Source organism: Phoxinus phoxinus (assembly GCF_949152265.1).
Source record: "Phoxinus phoxinus genome assembly, chromosome: 9".
NCBI lineage: Eukaryota > Metazoa > Chordata > Actinopteri > Cypriniformes > Leuciscidae > Phoxinus > Phoxinus phoxinus.
In genome coordinates this window covers 32,915,051-32,939,843 of record NC_136884.1, presented here as the reverse complement: position 1 = coordinate 32,939,843, position 24,793 = coordinate 32,915,051, and the positions used below count along the sequence as shown (strand labels likewise).

Sequence of the window (24,793 nt, the reverse complement as noted above, 5' to 3'; positions counted from 1 at the left end):
TAATACATGATTAACTAACTGTATTTTTCTATGTACATTTCTGAAATGCATCTTTTCTGTGTGATCATTACGTCGCGAGTGAGCGCTGTGTTTGTGTTTGAAGCTCCGTCGACTTGATTCATAAATCGTTGATTTTGTTCTTTACACTCATTTAGAAACGAGCATTTTCTATTTTTCCAGCGTGTGAACATATCTCCGATACTACTCTCTATAAAAAACAATGGGATTGCTTTGATATCGCTAGTTATATCCAACTTTCCGAACTTCCGTTACTATCTCTAACGATAGCCTGCTAGCATTGCACGCGTGGCCTCGCCTATCGACCGTCTTATTTACACTCGAATCACTGAAATCGCTCTGTTTGTGTTGGAGTTTGTGTTTGTGCTTCGAATCGCTTGTTTGTGTTTGAAGTTTGTGTTTGTGCTTGTGCTTCGAATCGCTTGTTGTGTTTGAAGTTTGTGTTTGTGCTTGTGCTTCGAATCGCTTGTTTGTGTTTGAAGTTTGTGTTTGTGTTTGTGCTTCGAATCGCTTGTTGTGTTTGAAGTTTGTGTTTGTGCTTGTGCTTCGAATCGCTTGTTTGTGTTTGAAGTTTGTGTTTGTGCTTGTGCTTCGAATCGCTTGTTTGTGTTTGAAGTTTGTGTTTGTGCTTGTGCTTCGAATCGCATGTTTGTGTTTGAAGTTTGTGTTTGTGCTTGTGCTTCGAATCGCTTGTTTGTGTTTGAAGTTTGTGTTTGTGCTTGTCCTTCGAATCGCTTGTTTTTGTGTTTGAAGTTTGTGTCTGTGTTCGAACCGCTTTGGTTGTGTTTGGAGTTTGTGTTTCGAATCGCTTGTTTGTGTTTGTGTTTCGAATCGCTTAACTGTTAACGTTAGTTTGTGAGCGTGTGAACATATTTCCGATACTACTCTCTATAAAAAACAATCGGATTGCTTTGATATCTCTAGTTATATCCAACTTTCCGAACTTCCGTTACTATCTCTAACGATAGCCCGCTAGCATTGCACGCGCGGCCTCGCCTATCGACCGTCTTATTTACACTCGAATCACTGAAATCGCTCTGTTTGTGTTGGAGTTTGTGCTTGTGCTTCGAATCGCTTGTTTGTGTTGAAGTTTGTGTCTGTGTTCGAACCGCTTTGGTTGTGTTTGGAGTTTGTGTTTCGAATCGCTTAACTGTTAGTTTGTGAGCGTGTGAACATATCTCCGATACTACTCTCTATAAAAAGCAATCGGATTGCTTTGATATCGCTGGTTATATCCAACTTTCCGAACTTCCGTTACTATCTCTAACGTTAAGTTAGCCCGCTAGCATTTGCACGCGTGGTCTCGCCTATCGACCGTCTTATTTACACTCGAATCACTGGAAGGATACGGGTTCTATCCATGATTTCAGTCCTAAATTAGTAGTGATATTGGTAGCATCACTGCTAATTTATTGTTCATCTGTCATAATGGCGAATACATCGGATGTGTGTCTAACGTTACCTCTGAGTGCAGGTGAGGACACGTTTGAGCTGCATTCGGTGCGGTTGGAGCTGGAGTCCGTGGAGAAGCAGATCCGTGATCTGCTGGGGAGGCAGGCCGAGCTGCGAGACCGACGATCAGCGCTTGAAGCATCACGCGCCGATCACCACAAGTCAGTGGTTAGTAACTTTTCGACTCTGGCCTCCTCTACTCCGTGTATTTCTCTGCACAGGACCCGAGCACCCCTGGTTTCGTTTACCCCGACACCGACACAGCACCATGGACCCTGGATGATGCCACAGCGGAAGACACGAGCCAGGACCAGAGCAAGGACCTCTCCGCCCCTCCCGGTCTTCGAGATCTCCACCCGGAACCGCTTCTCCCCTCTTCGCGAGACGGAACGCGACGACGCTGTGATCATCGGCAGTTCCATGGTCCGGCATGTCCGCGCTACCTCAGGTAAAGGTATGGTGCGCACTCACTGCTTTCCTGGTGCTCGTGTTCTCGATGTCGCTGCGCAGGTCCCCGAGATCCTGAACGGTGACGAGCGCGTCGGAGCTGTCGTGCTGCACGCGGGGGTGAACGACATCAGGCTGCGGCAGACGGAGGTTCTGAAGAGGGACTACAGGAGCCTGATCGAGACGGTACGCAGAACATCGCCTGAAGCAAAGATCGTCGTGTCTGGACCGCTTCCCACGTACCGACAAGGACAAGAAAGGTTCAGTAGATTGTTTGCACTAAATGAATGGTTGATGTCATGGTGTAATGAACAGAGACTGCTCTTTGTAAATAATTGGAATCTGTTTTGGGAGCGACCTAGGCTCTACCGTGCTGATGGCCTGCACCCCAGCAGAATTGGAGCGGCTGTTCTGTCGGACAACATCTCAAAGACGTTACACACCATATAACTAGTAAGTCAAAGTCCAAATCACATTCTTTGCTGTCCCAAATTAATTGATATAAGTACCAGTGTAGAACACCATATAGAAACTGTGTCTATTCCTCGTTTAGTGAGGCCAAACAATAAATCTACTGTAGGATCTAAGAAAAATCTAATTGTGATTAAACCAGAAAATCTCAATATTAGTGAACAAAAACAATTTCTAAAGCTAGGTCTTCTAAACATTAGATCGCTTACACCTAAGGCGGTTATTGTAAATGAAATGGTCACTGATAATAGCTTCGATGTACTCTGCCTTACTGAAACCTGGCTTAAACCAAATGATTATTTCGGTCTTAATGAGTCCACTCCGCCAGGATACGGTTATAAGCATGAGCCCCGTCTGATTGGTCGTGGTGGCGGTGTTGCAACAATCTACAGAGATATTCTTAATGTTACTCAGAAAACAGGCCACAGGTTTAATTCGTTTGAAGTACTTGTGCTTAATGTTACGCTCCTAGATGTAAGAAAGAAATCCCTATTATCTCTAGCCTTGGCTACTGTATATAGACCACCAGGGCCTTACGCTGATTTCCTAAAAGAGTTTGCAGATTTTCTCTCAGATCTATTGGTCAATGTCGATAAGGCAATAATTGTTGGAGATTTCAACATACACGTTGATAACACAAATGATGCGTTAGGAGCTGCGTTTACAGATTTATTAAACTCCTTTGGGGTCAAGCAAAACGTTAGTGGTCCCACTCATCGTCTTAATCATACTCTAGATTTAATTATATCATATAGAACCGATCCAACCGATATAGATATTATACCGCAAAGTGATGATGTCACTGATCATTACATGGTAACTTGCATACTACGTACGGCTGAAATGTGTCATGTTGCGCCACGTTATCGACCAGGCAGAACAATCCTTCCAACTACTGTAGATAGATTCTTGAATAGCTTACCTGATCTATCTCCGCTCCTCAGTGAACCCAAACTAACAGATGAGCTAGAGGAAATGACTAGCAGTATGAGCAGCATTTTCTCTACTACATTAGAAATTGTTGCACCAATTAGATTAAAAAAGGTTAGAGAGAAAACTAAAGCACCATGGTACAACAGTGCTACGCATGTTATCAAGAGAGAAACTCATAACTTAGAGCGCAAATGGAAACAAACTAATTTAGAGGTCTTTAGAATCGCGTGGAAAGACAGTATGTCACGTTATAAAAAGGCTCTAAAAGCAGCCAGGGCTGAGCATCTCCGCAAACTAATAGAAAATAACCCAAATAATCCAAGGTTTTTATTTAAAGGGGGGGTAAAATACTTAGTTTCAGTCAATCTCATGTTACTCTTGAGTACCTATAGAGTAATAGTGTGTCCTTCATATCTCCAAAAAAACTTTAGTTTCATCATATTTATAAAATAAAAATACAGCTTTCCGATTCTATCCGGAAAAAGCCGAGGTCCTTGATTCTGGGCGTGGGCGGAGCTATAGAGTCAAGCGGGAGCGCGTGATACCGTTGTACTTACATGAATGGGGTGTTTTATCACTGGGACCGCGCCAGGTTTTAATTGCAACCAGTTTGCAAATCCAGCGACGGCCTGGGCCTTGTTAATAAAACATTCGTCACTGAAATGACCAGAACACAAAACCGCACTTGCCACACTCCTTTGCTGTCCCGGAAATACAAACTGCATCCACTGTTCCAGTAACACTGGGTTCTTTGGGAAGCTGAACAAGGTAAACTTACCCTCACATCCCAAAACACACTTTTTTGGAGACATTCTTGACATCAACCATTCCTATTTAGCGCTGCTGATGATGATTTCCGGTAGTAGCGCGTCGATAAGCGCGGTCTTTCTCTCCTCTGGTCGACGTGTGCGTGAACGCGCTTTTCCGAGAGCAATGCTCATATAAGGAGTTCCACTCTGGTCTACGTCATTAGATCTACGATAGAAAAAAACCAGCCGAAACGTGTTGCAACCCGGAAGTATGATTTTTAGCACAGAAATTCTCTGTTATTCGTTCAAAATAACTTTTCAAACTTTGGCCATTATTAGCATGAGAATCCATCTCTTTAACACTGTAAACAACTCTGAATACATGAAACACCATTGTACCCCCCCTTTAACACCGTGGCTAGACTAACAAATAAACAGACATCACCTGACCAAAATATTCCGTTACATTTTAGTAGTAATGATTTCATGAATTTCTTCTCTGAGAAAATAGAAAGCATCAGAAACACAATTGTAAATGTACAATCTTTGACAGCGTCTTATGATTCAGCCTCAATTACCGCCCCTCAAGAACAACTACAGCGCTTTACAACTATAGGACAGGAAGAGCTAAATAAACTTATCACTGCATCTAAACCAACAACATGTTTATTAGATCCAATACCCACTAAACTACTGAAAGAAGTGTTACCTGTAGTGGAAGAGCCTCTTCTCAATATTATTAACTCGTCTCTATCTTTAGGACATGTTCCAAAAACATTCAAGCTGGCAGTTATAAAACCTCTTATTAAGAAACCACAATTAGATCCAAATAACCTAGCAAATTACAGACCCATTTCAAATCTTCCATTTATGTCTAAAATACTAGAAAAAGTTGTGTCCGCTCAACTGTGCTCTTTCTTGCAAGAAAACGATATCTATGAAAAGTTTCAGTCTGGATTCAGGCCACATCATAGCACAGAAACTGCGCTGGTTAAAATTACAAATGATTTACTTTTAGCTTCTGACCAAGGCTGTATCTCAATACTAGTTTTACTCGATCTTAGTGCTGCGTTCGACACTATAGATCATAAAATACTCTTAGATCGACTTCAAAATTACACTGGTGTTCAGGGACAGGCATTAAGCTGGTTTAGATCGTACCTATCAGACCGTTACCATTTTGTCCATTTAAATGGGGAAAAATCAAAGATAGCGTCAGTAAATTATGGAGTGCCGCAAGGATCTGTGTTAGGCCCCCTGCTATTCTCAATTTATATGCTGCCACTTGGTAATATTATAAGAAAACATGGAATAAGTTTCCACTGTTATGCTGATGACACTCAATTATATATTTCATCTAGACCAGATGATAACACTAAATTATCTAAAATGACAGAGTGTGTTAAAGATATAAAATATTGGATGACGTGTAATTTTCTTGTATTAAATTCAGATAAAACGGAGGTATTACTGATTGGTCCAAAAAAACTGCCCACAAAACCTCTTACAATACAACCTTAATCTAGATGGACGTTCTGTTACTTTATCCTCTACAGTAAAAGACCTGGGTGTTATACTAGACCGCAACTTGTCTTTTGAAAATCATATTTCAAATGTCACAAGAACAGCCTTTTTCCACCTTAGAAACATTGCTAAGCTACGTAATATGCTATCAGTTTCTGATGCAGAAAAGTTAGTTCATGCATTCATGACCTCGAGACTAGATTACTGTAATGCTTTATTAGCTGGTTGTCCTGCATCCTCCGTAAACAAGCTACAGTTAGTCCAAAATGCAGCCGCTAGAGTTCTTACTAGGTCAAGAAAATATGATCATATAACACCAATTTTATCATCTCTACACTGGTTACCTATTAAGTTCCGTATCAATTACAAAGTATTGTTACTGACCTATAAAGCCCTAAATGGTTTAGCTCCTGTGTATTTAAGAGATCTTCTATCGCCATATATTCCATCGCGCTCTTTAAGATCGCTAAATTCAAGGCTTCTGGTCGTACCTAGGATATCTAAGTCCACTAAAGGAGGGAGGGCGTTTTCACATCTAGCTCCTAAACTCTGGAATAGCCTTCCTGATACTGTCCGAGGCTCAGACTCGCTCTCCCAGTTTAAAACTAGATTAAAGACGCATCTCTTTAGCCAAGCATTCACATGATGCATCTCATACCTTTTATACTACAGTTAAATCAGATCAAATGCATTCATATTATGAACAGCAGCTACGCTAATTATTTCCCATCTGCCTTTTTTGTTGTTATCTCGGGACGCCTGTCCCTATAACTCAAATAGAGTTCGTCAGCTCCAGTTATGTATCCAGCCTCTCATGGAGACTTCAGATGCCCCAACGCCTGTGATGAGACGACTCGACGCCTGTGAAGAGACGACCCAACGCCGGCGATATGTTATGCCTAAATTTCATGATTAACTAACTGTATTTTTGTATGTATATTTTTGAAATGCATTTTCTGTAAAGCTGCTTTGAAACAATGTGTATTGTGAAAAGCGCTATACAAATAAACTTGAATTGAATTGAATTGAAAATGCATTTTCTGTAAAGCTGCTTTGAAACAACATGTATTGTGAAAAGCGCTATACAAATAAATTTGAATTGAATTTAATTGAATGCTCCACTCCCAAACAAGCTGATGTGTGTGTCCCCACTCGTGATATAACGTTGGCAGGGAACAACACAACGCTTGCTTGCTCTTTTTTGCCATAAAATTTTTATATGTATTGCAACTTGACAGACAACAATAAATAAGACAAGGACAGATACAGAGAGTGCTTGCTGAAGGCTCAGAAGCTAACACGCACTGCGTTCAGGGGTGCTTTATAGTTTCCTGGTCTATGACGTCACCCGCCTATGACATCTCGCTCATTCATTGGACTGATTATTATTACTTATTATTATGATTATTTTACACGTGCCTCATGACGCAACACTCGGAGGTGTTCCCACAGCGTATACGCAGCGGGAGTTCCCTTGATAGGGAACTACAACAAATTAATATTGTTTAAGGGTTAGTTCACCCAAAAATGTCAATTCTGTCAGTAATTACTCTCCCTCATGTTGTTCCAACCCCAAAAGACTTTCGTTCATCTTCTGAACACAAATTAAGATATTTTTGTTTAAATCTGAGAGCTGTCTCACTCCTTCATAGACAGCTATGTAATTGAAACGTGGGCCTCTGAGTGAGTTCACGTAGTGTAACAGCGCAGCGCTTCTGTGTTGTACGTCAGAACGTAAGCTCAACTATTGGCCAGCATCACACACATGACCAGCTGGCGTTCTGACGTACAACACAGAAGCGCTGCGCTGTTACACTACGTGAACTCACTCAGAGGCCCACACAGAAGAAAATGAATAGGTGAATAATGTCGTTATTTTTGTTGTTGTTTTTACACACAAAAAGTATTCTCATCGCTTGATAAACTTATGGTTGGGCCACTGTAGTCACTTGGACTATTTTAATCATTGTCTTTACTAACTTTCTTGGCCGGAAAGTTTCCATTACATAGAAGCCTATGAAAGAGTGAGACAGCTCTCAGATTTAATAAAAAATATCTTAATTTGTGTTCCGAAGATGAACGAAAGTCTTGCGGGGTTAGAACAACATGATGCAGAGTAATTATTGACAGAATTTACATTTTTGGGTGAACTAACCCTTTAAAGACTGTAACTGTTTGATCAAACCTGAATATTTCCTTTCTAGATTTCAATTCCTTTTGTCTCTCGTCTCTAAGAAATCCGGTGTCATCCTGAGGCAGTCGAGCTAAATGAATGCACAAAGAAATGCATAACACAGACACATATAATAATAATAATAATAATACTTAATTAACAACTGAATAATGAACAAAGAGAGTCTGTCACATACCACTGCCTTCTCTGATAATCACTTCAGTTTCGGATAGCCAGCGATAACAGGGGAACTCAAAGCTGTTTCCAAAGGGTGATTTCACACTGACATGCTTACAAAACCACTGATAATTGTCCTTTACAAGATTCACCTGGACAATGTCTCCAAGGTCCTTCATCACAGGGATGTCAACGGAAATATCCTGTAACAACATCTTTTATTAGACACGTTATATAGGAAAACAAACAAACCTCACATTTTCTGGTTGAGTGAATGCTGGCATGTCTGTCTGCCGATACTCTCCGGTGCATTGTGCATTTAGTTTGCAGCAGCTACTTTACCTAAATACCATTTGGATTTTATTGGACTGTGTTTCCCTTGGAATCTGGATACATGACTTTTGCAGGCTGCCCTTGTAACATTCATCGGCGTCTTGTCGTTCCTATGAGAAGGTTCATACCTGCCATGAACCAAGGGCATTCAGGCGTTTGTAACCGCGGCCCCCAAGTTGTGGAATGCACTTCCATTTTCTGTCAGGTCCGTTTTCACATTCAAGTCAAGGTTGAAGAGACATCTTTTCCTCTTAGCTTATGGTGTTGCTTAATATGTATAAGGGTTGTAGTTGTAGAAGTACCATTTATATTTGTATGACTTGTTTATGTTAAGTTATTTTTAGAAGCTATTCTCGTCTGTTAATTGTAGCTAATTTCAGTTTTTTTACTGTATTTTTCTAATTTTCTAATCTGTATTTTTCTAATTCTGTACAGCGTTAGTTGTTTTTAAATGCACTTTATAAATAAACCTGGAACACAGGCTTCGGTGAAGAGGGATTAATCCAACTTTTGCCACACTGTTGAACTATCAGCAACTTTCTATTATTTTTATTTATTTATTTCAATGTAATTTTGTCCCAATATTAATAAATGAGTATCTACCGCAACAGGTATTGTCCCCACGTTAAACCATTCCCACAGAGGCAGAGTATTTGTATGAGAGCTACAGAAAATAAAATAATGCTTTGGAATAGTTACTTTTTACTCTTACTCTTATATGTGTGTACAAACAAGACAAAACCATATTTATATATTATATTAAAATAATCAAGTCTTAAAAAGTTCTTACCTTTCCAAATCCAAAAAAGGGTTTTTTCACCAGGATTTTGTCACTACTCTGATTCTTCGAGTCCACCAGTGTCAGGTTAAAATTATGCACTTCCTTACCACCAGTAGATACCAACACCTTGTAGGTCAGCACTGTGCCTGCATAAAATGAGAAATTATATGTACAATCTCTAGATCAATCATCAGTTTAATTCTTAAACAACTTTATAAGAAGGTAACTTTCGACTCTGCTGTAACTTCGTGATTAAAAGGTACATGTGTTATGGTTAAACAAAAAACAAAAGAAGTGAGATCTGGTAATGAAGGCTGCTTAGTGATGATTATTTAGTGGTCTGGGCTGCGTTTCCCGATAACGTTGTCTCTTAGCGCACTACGAAGACTCTTAAAGGACAAGTTCGGTATTTTACACTTAAAGCCCTGTTTTCTAGCCTGGGTGCCAGCCTGAACCCCGCCCACAACATTTTTTGGTCGGGAAGTTCGGTCTGGACTCGATCCGTTGAGGAGTAATTATGCTCGGCTCCCAGAAGGCGGGCTTTAATCGATGATAGATAGATGAACTACGGTTATGTAATCACCACGTCATCAAAGAGCTGTTGGGTTGAATTGGTTTTCAACAAAGATGACTGCAGCTGGAGAATTGAGATGAATTGAGAAGTTGAGACAGAGCCGACAAATGCGAGAATATTTATTTGCTTTATTGTCGAGATCTAATCCTAAACGGAGAACTTGTTCGTATATACATACACCTTTTGTATTTCTCTCAAAAATGCTATTCGTGCTTGTAAGTACTCCGCAAATTCTTAAATTATTTTTACAACAACGGTAAAGATCGTTTACACGCATTAATTTACTAGCAATGCAGTCTTCAGACTTCTTCCAGCGTGCGTGCAGTTGAGCTCTGTGGACAACTATGCGTCGCTCTGCTCAACATACATCACTTACTGCGTTGCTCTGATTGGTAGTAGGTCTATCCAATTGAGTGCAGAGTTTTTTTGTTCCTGGTTCGGTTAAGACACGCCTCATAATCAAAGCCCTGTGGAGCAGTATCAGACTCGCATTCTGCCTAGAATATGAGTATGACGAAGTCAGGCTACCTGTTTTTAGATCGTTTCTGATGAAATAGAACAGTTAAGATTAAAATTTGGACACATGCTGCTGTCCCGAGAATTTTCGCTTTCTTTCGTACCTCACAGCACATCCAATACAAGTCAATGGAGTTGGACAAAAACTATGATAAAACCTGTTGGAAAGCATCTTTTGCAGCGATTTTTGTGTGAGCATATCAAAGCAAATGATTAGCTATTTGGCGTGCTGTCCGGGGGAGGGCTGAAAGCTTAGAAAGTGACCCGAACTGTTGAGGAACATACAGGAATATGTCGACTACACATTTATAAGCCTCTCATAGTGATTGATTAAATCATTCAATGAACATGTTCCTCCTGAACTTTTGCCAATATAACATATTTTAGCTTCCTTTGCAACAAATAATGTGTTTTTCTTCAACACAGTTACAAAAAGAAAGAGAGAAAGCTAATATTAACTCAGGACCCAAGAGCTGAACTGAAAGAAACGCAGACCACAATTATGGTGACTTCAAACCAAACATATTTTTAGTAAATCATCAACATTTAAACCTCTGTTAATTCTCAATAAGAACTTCTGTGCATGTGACAGAAATGAAGTAAATCTGGTTAGTAATAAGTGAAGCTGGTAATGCAGTTTGTGGAGTTGTTTAATTAACTTTTGCTGATATCTTGAGAGATTTAATGTCTTCAGTTTATTTTGGCCCTGTCCACATTGAGACTGTGTTTTGTCATGCGAAAACTGAGCTTTCTGAAAGTGGATAAATTTGAAAACACAGTTTGGCGTTGTAGTGTGGATTGTGAAACCGGAAGTATTTGGAAACAATGACGCATGTTTAGTCATGTGATACATATTGAACCAATAGATAATGTATGTTCATAACGCTAGAAAATTTACTCGCAATTGCTTTCCTGCGGCAAAAGATCAGAGCAATTACATTTTAGACCAAATTAAACGTATTATTATAATCATGGCGGGTTGACAGATGTTCATTTATGAATTCAAGTATATGTCCAAAATACAAGATAATACCATACTTAAGTCTAAGTGGTTTGTGTACTTCTAGAGTTTGAGTATTAGGCTTACCTACTGTGTACCCACAGCTGCACACAACAGTGTTCAACTAATAACGATCTTCCTTATCGCTTGCAAACCAGATAACCACAGACATACCAGAGCCCCCATTGCAATTCAAAAATAAAATTTTAATAACATTAAACACTAACAGATCTCCCCAAATATTAATACTGACCAAGTATTAATGACTAAGTACTGTAGGTACTATTACGTCCAAAGACGTATATTTTGTAATGACTTCATGGTACTGTGAGATGTTTTCCTTTTTGTTGTCTGTCTCCTACTCTGCTTTGGCTCCTCCCATTCTCCTCTCTGGCAGGAAGCCGATTTCTCCCCCAGCTGCACCTGCTTACCAACCAGGAGGGAAGCAACATAAAAGGAGGACACAACTCTCAGTCGAGTATAGTCTTTCTGAGGAGGAGAGCCCAGTCCAGTTGTAGGAGTTGTTGTGCTACATTTGTGGATCTGTTGGACTTTGAATTTTTCCTTCCTGGTGTGAAATACTGTTGCTTTATTGTGACTGCCCCAGTCTACAACTTTGCTATTGCTCAGTTATCTTGTTGCTTTGTTTTCTCATTAGGGCCCAAGCCTTGAAAAGGCGAAGGCCCTATTGTTTTCCTCCGGATTATTCTTCTTTATTAGGGCCCAAGCCTTGAAAAGGCGAAGGCCCTATTGTTTTCCTTCGTATTATTATTATTATTATTATTATTATTTTTCTTACGACTATTCGGGCACTTTTGGGTCTCTTAACATGCTCAAAAACTCTTGAAACTTTGCACATGGGTCAGAACCCGCGGCCATTAGGGCCGGGCTGAAGTTGGGACCCGGGCGTGGCAGGGGGGCTCGACAGCGCCCCCTGGAACGTGGTCCGAAAACTTGGTCCATAAATCAAACACGCTTGCAAGTAATAATATGAAAATCGATATACTTATAGATCTCATCGGTTCATATATCCTTCGTGCTTTTACTTTTTACGCCAGCCCAACAGGAAGTCGGCTATTTAGGGTAGTTTAAAAACGCATGTTCTGGCATTTGAAATACTCCTCCTAGAGAATTCATCCGATGACCACGAAACTCGGTGTGCATGAAGTCAAGACATGGAGGATGATAAATTGCCAGGGTATTTTTGATATCTCGAACGGTTTGGCCGTGGCGAGGAAACAAATTTATGGCGAATATTGGAAACAGGAAGTGTTATAACTTCTGCATACATTAACTGATCTTGATGAAACTTCAGCAGTGTGTTCGCTGTAAGAGGCCCATCACATGGATGTGACTATTGTGAGTCAACGTTATAGCGCCACCAACTGGCAGCAGGAAGTGTGTCACTTTCAAAATGCTTTAAAATCACCCTCTTATTTTTACCCGATTTGCTTCAAACTTCATCTGTATAATGTAAACACACGGCAGATGTGGACCTGTGAAAGGATTATTGATATCTTAAATACTGTTGCCATGGCAACGCATCAAACTTTAATATTTTTTCTGATGTTTTTGAGACTCTTAGCATGCTTGAAATTAGATGAAACTCGACAGACACATTACATTTTTAAGCTAGTAGATACGTGCAACGTTTCAGAAACGAGCGTGGTGAGGGGCTCAGTAGCGCCACCTTTAGTCAAAAATGGGGTATTAGTTTTACCTACAGTAACAAAAATCAGTATGGATATTGTTCTCCTCGAGCCGGACAACTTTCTAATTTACACTCATTAGCCCCGACCAACAGGAAGTCAGATATTTTGGTTTGAATGGGAGAAAATCTGAGAATTTTGCCAGTCTCTCTCAGTGTCTGTGTGTGAGAGAGGAGGGGGGCTTTATGTTAACCCTTTCTCTGCTGTGTGCGACTTCTCGGGCACTTATGGGGCCCTTGACGTGCTCAAAAACTCTTCAAACTTTGCACACACACAGACAGCCCCCCCCCCCTTTTCTGTGTGTGTTTGGAGGGGAGCAGAAAGACTCACACTGATACAAGCTCTACACTGTAAAAAATAAAACATAGATTTTATTTATATTTAATTAATAAAAATGAGGCACTTAAATTATTAACTTTAAGTTTTTGTTTGGCTGCTGTACATGAGTTATAACAGCAGATGAACAAACGGTGATCTGATGGTGTTGGTTGTGTTTTAACATAATCATTATTTAACAATCATTTGACCTGAATCCCTGAACTCATATAGAGTCCAATTTGTGACTCAAGTTAACTTTATTAACTATAGCAGTACTGGCCTTCTACACCATAATATTATCAACTTTTACAATGTAATCCAAATAATTTCTAAAAAGTTTCTCTTGTACAGAAAAAAAAACCACAGACATCATGAATCAGCCTGTGCATCTCAACAATGGTGACATTTATAAAGCATGTTGCAGTGCATTCTGGGTTGCACCAATCAAAACTCATTCATGGCTCCCATCATGCATTGCTGCATGAATAAATAATGAGCTTATGATCAGAGGTTGTCACCATTGCTGAGATTCATACGCTAAATCTTGATGTCTTTGTGCGCCTAAAAAAAAAAACACATATATTTAGGGCCCAAGCCTTGAAAAGGCGAAGGCCCTATTGTTTTCCTTCGGATTATTATTATTAGGGCCCAAGCCTTGAAAAGGCGAAGGCCCTATTGTTTTCCTTCGGATTATTATTATTATTATTATTATTATTTTTCTTACGACTATTCGGGCACTTTTGGGTCTCTTAACGTGCTCAAAAACTCTTGAAACTTTGCACATGGGTCAGAACCCGCGGCCATTAGGGCCGGGCTGAAGTTGGGACCCGGGCGTGGCAGGGGGGCTCGACAGCGCCCCCTGGAACAGGGTCCGAAAACTTGGTCCATAAATCAAACACGCTTGCATGTAATAATATGAAAATCGATATACTTATAGATCTCATCGGTTCATATATCCTTCGTGCTTTTACTTTTTACGCCAGCCCAACAGGAAGTCGGCTATTTAGGGTAGTTTAAAAACGCATGTTCTGGCATTTGAAATACTCCTCCTAGAGAATTCATCCGATGACCACGAAACTCGGTCAGCATGAAGTCAGGACATGGAGGATGATAAATTGCCAGGGGATTTTTGATATCTCGAACGGTTTGGCCGTGGCGAGGAAACGAATTTATGGCGAATATTGGAAACAGGAAGTGTGTTATAACTTCTGTATACATTAACTGATCTTGATGAAACTTCAGCATTGTGTTCATTGTAAGAGGCCCATCACATGGATGTGACTATTGTGAGTCAACGTTATAGCGCCACCAACTGGCAGCAGGAAGTGTGTCACTTTCAAAATGCTTTAAAATCACCCTCTTATTTTTACCCGATTTGCTTCAAACTTCATCTGTATAATGTAAACACACGGCAGATGTGGACCTGTGAAAGGATTATTGATATCTTAAATACTGTTGCCATGGCAACGCATCAAACTTTAATATTTTTTTCTGATGTTTTTGAGACTCTTAGCATGCTTGAAATTGCATGAAACTCGACAGACACATTACATTTTTAAGCTAGTAGATACGTGCAACGTTTCAGAAACGGGCGTGGTGAGGGGCTCAGTAGCGCCACCTTTAGTCAAAAATGGGGTATTAGTTTTACCTACAGTAACAAAAATCAGTATGGATATTGTTCTCCTCGAGCCGGACAACTTTCTAATTTACACTCATTAGCCCCGACCAACAGGAAGTCAGATATTTTGGTTTGAATGGGAGAAGATCTGAGAATTTTGCCAGTCTCTCTCAGTGTCTGTGTGTGTGAGAGAGGAGGGGGGCTTTATGTTAACCCTTTCTCTGCTGTGTGCGACTTCTCGAGCACTTATGGGGCCCTTGACGTGCTCAAAAACTCTTGAAACTTTGCACACAGGTCAGAACCCACGGCCATCAGGGCCGGGTTGAAGCTGGTACCTGGGCGTGGCATGGGGGCTCGACAGCGCCCCCTGGAATGGGATTCGAACACTTGTCCATATATCAAACACGCTTGCATGTAATAATATGAAACTCGGTACACATTTAGACATCATCGGGCCGAACAACTTTCGTGCTCTAAGTTTTACGCCAGTCCAACAGGAAGTCGGCTATTATGGGTTGTATGAAAACGCATGCCCCTGGAATTTGATATACTCCTCCAAGAAAAATTATCCTATCGCCACCAAACTCGGTCAGCATGAAGTTGGACGCTAAATTGCGGACGGATTTTTGATATCTCGAATGGTTTGGCCGTGGCGAGGAAACGAAGTTATGGCGAGAAAAGAAAAACACAATGTGTAATAACATCCTCATACATTTATTGATCTTGATGAAACTTCAGCAGTGTGTTTGTTGTAAGAGGGCGATCACATGGATGTGACTATTGTGAGTCAAAGTTATAGCGCCACCAACTGGCAGCAGGAAGTGTGTTACTTTCAAGATACTTTTGACTAAAGTGGTGGGGTTATTTTTACCTACAGTCACAAAACTCGGTCTGTATATTGTGCTTATCGATCCGGACAACTTTCTCATTTACAGTCATTAGCTCCTACCAACAGGAAGTCAGATATTTTGGTTTGAATGTGTTTTTGTCTCTCTCTGACAGAGTTCCCCCTGCCATTCTCTCTGTGTGTGTGTGGGGGGGGGGGGGGGGGGAAGGGAGGGAAGGAGGGCACACACACAGACAGCCCCCCCCCTTTTCTGTGTGTGTTTGGAGGGGAGCAGAAAGACTCACACTGATACAAGCTCTAAAGCAGACTTCTTCTCGACAGTCAAAGCGGGTTACGTTATTGCCCGTCGTGCACAGGAACCCGAAAGGCAACGGGGTGGCGGCTTTTTATATATATATATATATATATATATATATATATATATATATATATATATATATATATATATATATATATAAATAAATATAGCTGCAAGCAGCGATGGAGGGCCCAAGCCGGTGGCAGCGCCAGCCCGGTGCCTTTAGTGTAACTAAAGGCACCAGGGTGGCGGTGCCACCGGCTTGGGCCCTCCATCGCTGCTTGCAGCTATATTTATTATTATTATTGATTTGATCATTTGGATTTCATTGAAAAGGCTAATAATATTATGCAGCTACAATTAATTAAATAAATTTAACTCATAAATTGGACTCTACATGAGATCAGTGATTCAAGTCAATGATTGTGAAATTATGAAACACAACCAACACCATCAGATCAACGTTTCTATTTGTTCATCTGGCTGTTATAACTCATGTACAGCAGCCAAACTAAACTTTAAGTTATTAATTTAAGGGTCAAGAGCCCAACTAAAACACACACTGATCTCCATAATGGTGACTTTAATTATGGTTTTCTCCTTCAGTGATTCTGCTTGTTAACATCAGGTGTCTTCAATGTTGGCAATAACATATATTTTGTAAATTTTACTCATTTTAAATGGTTAAAATTTAATTAATTAATTTGATTCATTATTACTCAATTCTAATTTGTTACATTTAATTAATAATATTGCTTGTAATCTGTTGCCTCATTTTTATTAATTAAATATAAATAAAATCTATGTTTTATTTTTTACAGTGTAAAGCAGACTTCTTCTCGACAGTCAAAGCGGGGTTACGTTATTGCCCGTCGTGCACAGGAACCCGAAAGGCAACGGGGTGGCGGCTTTTTATATATATATATATATGTATATATATAAATATAGCTGCAAGCAGCGATGGAGGGCCCAAGCCGGTGGCAGCGCCAGCCCGGTGCCTTTAGTGTAACTAAAGGCACCAGGGTGGCGGTGCCACCGGCTTGGGCCCGTAATTGCTGCTTGCAGCTATATTTTATTTTGTGATCCCCGGTTTTCTCTTGGTTTGTGGCTAGATAGGGAGTAAGCGTATATTCGTGTTGTTGATTTATATGCTTTGAGAGACCTGGTAAGAATTGAACTTATGCTTGTTATTTTGGCTTTGCCCCCTTCTGAAGACTTTTGTTTCCCTCCTTAGTTGTACTCCTATCATTTTAAAGAAACTTGTCTAGCCTTTAATAAAATTGTGATCTTGTTGTTGTGGTGTTATGGCAGGGCCCTGACTAATGCTCTTTAAACCATTCATTTTGTTACGTTCTGTTAGTCCACCCATAGACATTTGTAGGATGTAACAGTACATATCCACTTCATCCGTTTGTGCAGTGAACTAAACAAATAATTCAAATTCATTTGCGATTCATCTTCAATCGCTCAGTTCATTCAAATTGGGAATTGCTTATGCCCGGTACATAGAGACAGTGGTATTAAAATAAATCATATTTATTTAATTAAAATAAAAATAAAATAATGATAAGAATGTCACCAGAGTAATAGTAAACATATACTTTTTTTTTTCATTATAAAAGTTAGAGAAAATTATACCCATCTTTAAATATATATATATATATTTCAAAAAAATATTTACTCAAGTAAATGTAGCAGTAATAAATGTGAATTGAATTAAATTATGATTTGACAATAAGATCTCATGAGTATTTGTGTGTATTTTTATGTAAACTGTGGTTTTATTTACTTGTCTTACACACTGAAATGTACAATATCAATGTATTGACATCACAAACACATAAATTATTATAGTATGAACAAATTTACAGACCTACAAATGTGTACGCTTTTCTGTTTATGATTATTAAAATCGTTGCATTAATGTTTTGATTCTATTCAATTGCCACATCAATTATATGTTTTTAGTCAAATTTATTGAATGCCGTTTACTCTTCTATTAAATTATGAAATAACATTTTGCTCTGTTTGAGGCTTCTACTGCAAACTAAAAATCCTTGAATAAATGAATAATATTTCTGTAATCGTTTAACAATTATTTATCATGTAATATTTTTTTTGTTTGGCATGGCCCGTATAGGACATATCAGTATAGTGCTATGCTGCAACTAACAAGAATACACCAAAAACAATTAATAAACTTCTCAAAAGGACACTAATCCAAATCATAAGAATCCGTACGTTTGCAAATAACTACTATACACCACCAGGGAGGACTGTGACGACAAACTATCATCATTTGGGCTACTTACCACTTTTGACATTTTCACAATAAATCAATAATTTGATTACACTTGTCTATAGGTTATATTTTTTTACTACATAAAAGGCTCTCGGTAGGTTTAGAGTAAGGAGTAGGATTAGCGTAACTTGACCAGACGTCCCCATTTTCTGTTTTTTGGTGTTCAGTCCCTAACTGGAGCTGTCCCCAAAAATGTCCTCGTTTTATAACATGTTAAAAAAAAGCCTGAGCAACATAAAGCAACTGGTTGTTATCGGAGCAATCGTGTAGTGATTATTTTCACCAACAAAGGGGGTTGTGAGCAATGCTGACTGGTCGTACACCAAGAAATGAATAAATAGCCCCCAAAAAAATATCTAAACAATTACACTTGCAACAATTACATTTGCAGAAAACACAAAATAATAAACCTAATTAAGGATAGTAAGAGTTGATTCAATCACACAAAACTTTTAAAAAGTTGTAATTGCTGTATACAGTTTGTGAAAAATATGAAATACATTTGGCAAATATTTAAAATATTTGTTAAATACAGTTATATTTATCATATCTTCTAATGTAATGTGTTTTTGAAAAGTCATAATTTTATTATAATATTATATTGAACTGCTTGCTCTGTATAATGGTTACTTTTAACTGTTTTCATTGTGTGTTTATTAGTTGTGTTATATGAATTGTATTAAAACTAGGCCAGAAATCCTAATTAAACTAAACATCATAATCATTATTAATGTTAATAATAATATAGGGAACCCACACACAAAAATAAAAAAGTAATGTCCCCGTTATTTAATTAATAGATAATGACACATTCAATTTCAATGATATTTTGATCACTCAAATAGGAAATGTCCCTTAAATTTCAGAAATCTGGTCACCTTAAATTAGCGGCTCAAAATATAATTTTAATGCTAGTGTTTTTTTCTCACAAATTTCATTTTGTATATTCTTTTTATATTCTCTAGAAAATGGATAAGTTTAAGGTAGGGTTTAGTGATCTAACATTTATCTATAAATGGTAAAAGAGAAATTCTACAAACGTTTATGATATTTTAAATTGTTTTAGCTGTAAAAACATACAAATGTTTACGTGTAAATATTGCCAACATCTATCCACAAAATTTGTATTTTGAAAGTCAGCTCCTGGCGCAATGTCATTTGTACACTCAGATTCAAAGTGTTGTACTCTAATTCAAAACGCATTTAAGGCGCTCGCACTCTTTTGAACTCAGAATAAACTGGCAAATAATGATCTATCTCAAAATATTATTTATGCTGATAAGCAGAATAAGGCAAAAAACAGATGATGACAACTTGGCTACCTGCATTACGAGCTGTAGTTTCTCTGCGTGCCTGTTTAGCTGTTCGGATAGTAGCCACCGAAGTATGTGCTCGTTTTGTCGCCATCATGTTGGTTTGCAGAAAAGTTGTATTATGTTCATCAATCTCTTCATGCATTCTGAATACAGTGACAACTCTTTTATATCCAACGGACAAAGATCCTTGTCTTTTTCTGCACTTCTTGATTGGTTAAACTACTGTATAGGGTAGTTACAGTTATAGAGGCCCCGCCTCAAAGCCCTAGGCAATTGCCTACCATTAGGTGGCGCCGGCCCACACATAGAAGCATGACACCCCAGCTAAAAATGTGTGGTTCCCAGAACGTTACTTTTTGGTTCCAAGAACATCATTTATTATGGTTTGTTTTTGGTTAGCCAGGAAAGCCTTCTTAACGGAAATGGAACATTAGTTTTTAGTTTGGTTGGTTGGTTTTTGGTTTTTATTATAACGTTCCCCTAACCTCTATACTCTGATAGCATTATAAATCAATATTATACAAAGTAGAAACCATATCTTGTTTTTATTTATTGTTTAAAGCTGCAGTCCGTAGTTTTTCCTTTTTGTCGCCATCTCTGTTCGAAATCTGCAATTGCAGTTATTCACAGAATTGTCAACTTTACATGACTTGTGCTTCAACACGACACAGCGCGGATGAACACAATGTATTGAAGAGAATGTGCGGCTGTCAATCACCGCGCCGGTGTGGATACTGTCATTCGGAATCACAGATTCTACTTTTTGGAAGTATGACCAACATAAGAATTTTTACCTGAAAATGTCACTGAACAAGTACCGTAAGTAACATCCACTTTTGTTCTGACCAACTAAGGGGGGAAAAGCACTGCAGTAAGTCGCGCTGATTAAATCTAACGATCGCGTATCATATCACGTCAAACCGTGCAAATTATACTTTGTTCTCAAATTGTTAATGTTAACAAAATCAGCATTGCGTGACTACATTCAATGCCCTTCAGATATAAACATGATAAACATGTGTATATCATGTCATAACATGTCATAAACATGAACGATGGGAGCCGAGTCGCGGCTGGAGGGGAGCCGTTCTTTCTGTTGTTCTTTTTTTCCTATGCGTGTTTCACACAGTTGCACACAAATTAGCTCCTCAGTTATAGGTGAGGGGGGGCGCACCCAGCGCAGGGGTGCTACTGCCTAACAGCATAATGATAGTTGTGCATGCATCCTTCACGTAGTAGTAATAATGGACTGTACGTAGACATTTCCATTTTATTTATTCTAATTTTATCTACAGTATATGTCTAATACTTTTAATATTTTTTGTTATCTATCAAAATGTTCTTTTGTGATACTGTTCTTGTATAGAAATTTCTCACTAAAAGCTGTTTTGCACAGACATTCATTGCAGCCCACTTTGTTATTGTTCATTTAAGACTTGAAGGGGCTGATGTCCTATTTGCAAAGTTTACAGTAGTAATAGTGGACTGTATGTAGACATTTCCATTTTATTTATTCAAATTTTATCTTCAGTATATATTTAACGTTTTAAAAACATTTTTTATCGAAATGTTCTTGTGTGATAACAATGTTCTTGTGTGGAAGTGTTTGTAGTAAAAGCTGTTTTGCACAGAAATTGGCTTTATGCACAGCTGCACTACTTCCTGAACTTCAGACAGCTCCTTTGTTTCCTGTCTGCCATTATTGGACAAACTGATTCATCCCGGTGTGTCTGATTATTGTTATTGGTCATTGATTATTGCCAGGATAAACTGAGATGCCCCCAAGCTGGCTTCTTAAAACTGACTAAATATTTAAAAAGAGCCAAAAGAACGGATCGCCAAGATCCGGATCCCCTCAAAGAGCCATAAATCCCATCACTAGGTTATTGTATAATAACGGAAGTAGTGATGATTATAAATTGTTGTTATGATAAAGAGGATTATCACATAGCAGTATTGTGATTATTGAGACGGTCATAATGTAATTGTAAGAAACTATAATATCAAATAAATAATATATCAAATAAATTATTATTAATTCAACAGTTAATGGCAGCGGCTATATGGGGTAATATAAGGGAAGGTTATTATATTATATAACACATAATAATGTGTGTGTGTATATGTATGTATGTGTGTATGTAGATGTATATATGTGGGTATGTATGTACTGTAGGTATATATATATGCATATGTATATGGGAGATAAACTGTTCTATATCTTTTCTTTTTAATTGCTCGAAATAAACTTCTATCAATCAAATGTGGTAGACAGGAGAAAGTGTGTGCAGATCAGAGGCAATTTGCGATGTATGTGCTTTTCACACTACACTTATTCCTGGCTTAATGTTTTAACTATAAAGTTAGTGTGGCGAGCAGGACGAGGTCGAGGGACGTGAGAGCGGCGCGACGCACCGGTCTCGTATCTCTCACGGAGGAGCGGAAGCATAAAAGGAGGAGCGACGACAGTGGAAATCGAGAGAGGAACAGGCCTGATTTTATTTGATGTGTTGTTTCTGTTTTATGTGGCCAGCAGTCGTCCGCGAGGGGCTGCTGGCTTATACTTTCATTTTGTATATGTTTATTTTATTTATTAAAATACGTGAATGTCCGCCGGTTCCCGCCTCCTCCTTCCCATAACATCTAACCTCGTTACACTTAGATTTATCATTTTGAATTATCTAATTTCTACAATTTATTACATGCTGTATTAAACTATTTTTAAACTAAAGGTTAGTTATAAAAAATTATATTCTCAAAAAATAACCAAACGGGAACCAAATCCTAATGTTAGGGGGAACGTCCTTTTTTTCATACACCTGTGTATATTCGTGTTTGCCCATGTAGACATGCTCTACAACGAAAGACCACATTCTTTATTTTACTGACAGTTGGTGTGTTGGACGTAATGTTTCTTTTTTTCTTCCTTTCTTTATCTCTCTCTTTTGACAGACACTGCTTTGACAGTTGCAAAGATGAATGACACTGTGAAAGATTTTCAGTTTCGTACAAACTTCTAAATTAAATTCACAAGAAAAGGCGTTAAATAGGGTGTAAGGCAACACTGCACAATGTAACTCATTGTGTAATAAAGCAATGGCATGAATTTACATGTAATTTCAATTCAGTTGTATTGTGAATGAGTGACTAAGCCTTTTTTTCAATGACTCTGTTACACAAAAGATTTATTATTATTCAGGATTAATTTCATTATCCAAAGTAAAGAAATCCTATGAAGGTCTTCTGGACTTTAATGTCTCAGAGAGTTCTTTTGGATGTGGAGCACAATAACTGAAATTAGAAAAAAGAGGAAGTTAACCGTATTTCAAATGGTATTCAGCTGGTTTCTTGGATTGTATTTTTTTTTAGAGATAGTATATTATTGCTGTGGGTCTGTGGACAGACGTGTAGTTAAATAAAATAGTCATAGCTTCTAGGTGCATAACGGCTACCGTAGTTGCAACACGCATTTGGAAAAGCGAGGCGCTTGTAATGGAATTTTTACTATATCATTGATTTTAATCGATTTAACAAATGAATGCCATATGTTCTGTATTTTGAGCTTTATGTTGTAACAGTGATACAGCTGTGTGTGAGACAGAGGTGATAAGATCCCCAGGCTATGGAGGGGTTGAGGCAACCATGGGGGTCCTCAGTTCCCGCCCTCTGGGGTGGGTGGTGGGTGCTTTGATAAGAACATTATAAAACTACCAGCAAAACACCTATCTGGGTCTCACTCTGCCTGCAAACTGGTCTGTGTGGCTAGAATGGGAACTATTCTTGCAAGAATAAATATATATTTTTCTTTTAAATACAATTTGAATCTTGACGTCTCTTTTCCCGTGATGCTGTTTTTGTTTAAGTAATTGATTTTGCCATAACACGCTAGAGAGCACTATTCGTTTGAATGCAAAATACAATTTTACCACTAGATGGGGGAAATTCCTACTTACTGTACCTTTAATTCCAACATATACTGATGTATTACACAACAATATAATTATTTTTAAAGTCTCTCTGTAGTCAATGATTTTATCGCTTAAAACTCATCTTTGATCACCAAAATGACATATTTAAGCTATTTTTTCCTTTAAAAAAATTGATTCACGCCTTAAAATATAACCTAACTCGACATCCTTGCTTCATTTAATATACGCGGTTCTATGAATATGCAAATTACCCCCGTCTCCACTCACTCAGAGCAGCTCCGATATCCACTCGTTGACGATCACACGTTGATCTGACTGGTAAAGGTAATACAGGTTTATGCATTAGAAAAAACAAGATAGCCAGCATTAAATTGCATTCACCTTCTATTTTTACTTATCACTCAATGGGATTATTCACACAGCAGCAGAATTCACTCTTTCCATCCTCATCTAAATTGTATAACCTTTATTTAGACTTTTTTTGTAAGAAAACATGCATGTGTAATTTCAAAGAGGTGTACGATTACAAACACCTCGCCATTTACTTGTGCTTTGACTTGCGGGTTATATACATTCCAGATTTGTTAATTGCATTATGAGCTTTCAAAACACTGGATACTAAATTCATATTCTCTGCCAGTTTCACAAACAACTGCACTATTATGCATGAAAACCTTTTTTTCATACACCTGTGTATATTCGTGTTTGCCTATGTAGACATGCTCTACAGCGAAAGACCACATTCTTTATTTTACTGACAGTTGGTGTGTTGGACGTAATGTTTCTTTTTTTTCTTCCTTTCTTTATCTCTCTCTTTTGACAGACACTGCTTGACAGTTGCAATTTTCAGTTTTGTACAAACTTCTAAATTAAATTCACAAGAAAAGGCGTTAAAAAGGGTGTGTTAGGCAACACTGCACAACTTAACTCATTGTGTAATAAAGCCATGGCATGAACTTACATGTAATTTCAATTATGGGTTATACATGCCAGATTTTTGTATTTGTGAGTGACTAAGCCTTTTTTTCAATGACTCTGTTACACAAAATATTTATTATTATTCAGGATTAATTTCATTATCCAAAGTAAAGAAATCCTATGAAGGTCTTCTGGACTTTAATGTCTCAGAGAGTTCTTTTGGATGCGGAGCACAATAACTGAAATTAGAAAAAGAGGAAGTTAAAGGGGTGGTTTACTGCTTTTTTTCTTTGCATGATTGTGTTTATGGGGTGAAATATAACACATCTTCGTCTTTTTTTTTTAAGCCTTTATTTTTCATAAATATGACCTTTATTGTAAGACGCTTTC

General features: G+C 38.4%; 2 protein-coding genes across 2 annotated transcripts in view; one reads left to right on the top strand and one right to left on the bottom strand.

The window, feature by feature from the left end:
- Nucleotides 1-19,688, bottom strand: part of LOC307004697 (polyunsaturated fatty acid 5-lipoxygenase-like) — a 33,967-nt gene extending 14,279 nt beyond the window's left edge. Inside the window, exons 1-4 of the mRNA XM_079624103.1 lie at nucleotides 19,563-19,688; nucleotides 9,068-9,204; nucleotides 7,964-8,147; nucleotides 7,780-7,858 (exon numbers count right to left, since the gene is read on the bottom strand). Of these exons, the coding sequence (XP_079480229.1) occupies nucleotides 7,780-7,858; nucleotides 7,964-8,147; nucleotides 9,068-9,204; nucleotides 19,563-19,650 (488 nt within the window). The 5' untranslated portion in view covers nucleotides 19,651-19,688. The remainder of the gene's footprint in view (nucleotides 1-7,779; nucleotides 7,859-7,963; nucleotides 8,148-9,067; nucleotides 9,205-19,562) is intronic.
- Nucleotides 1-24,793, top strand: part of LOC307004726 (uncharacterized protein) — a 284,714-nt gene that overhangs the window by 84,583 nt on the left and 175,338 nt on the right. The gene's annotated exons all lie outside the window — the stretch shown is intronic.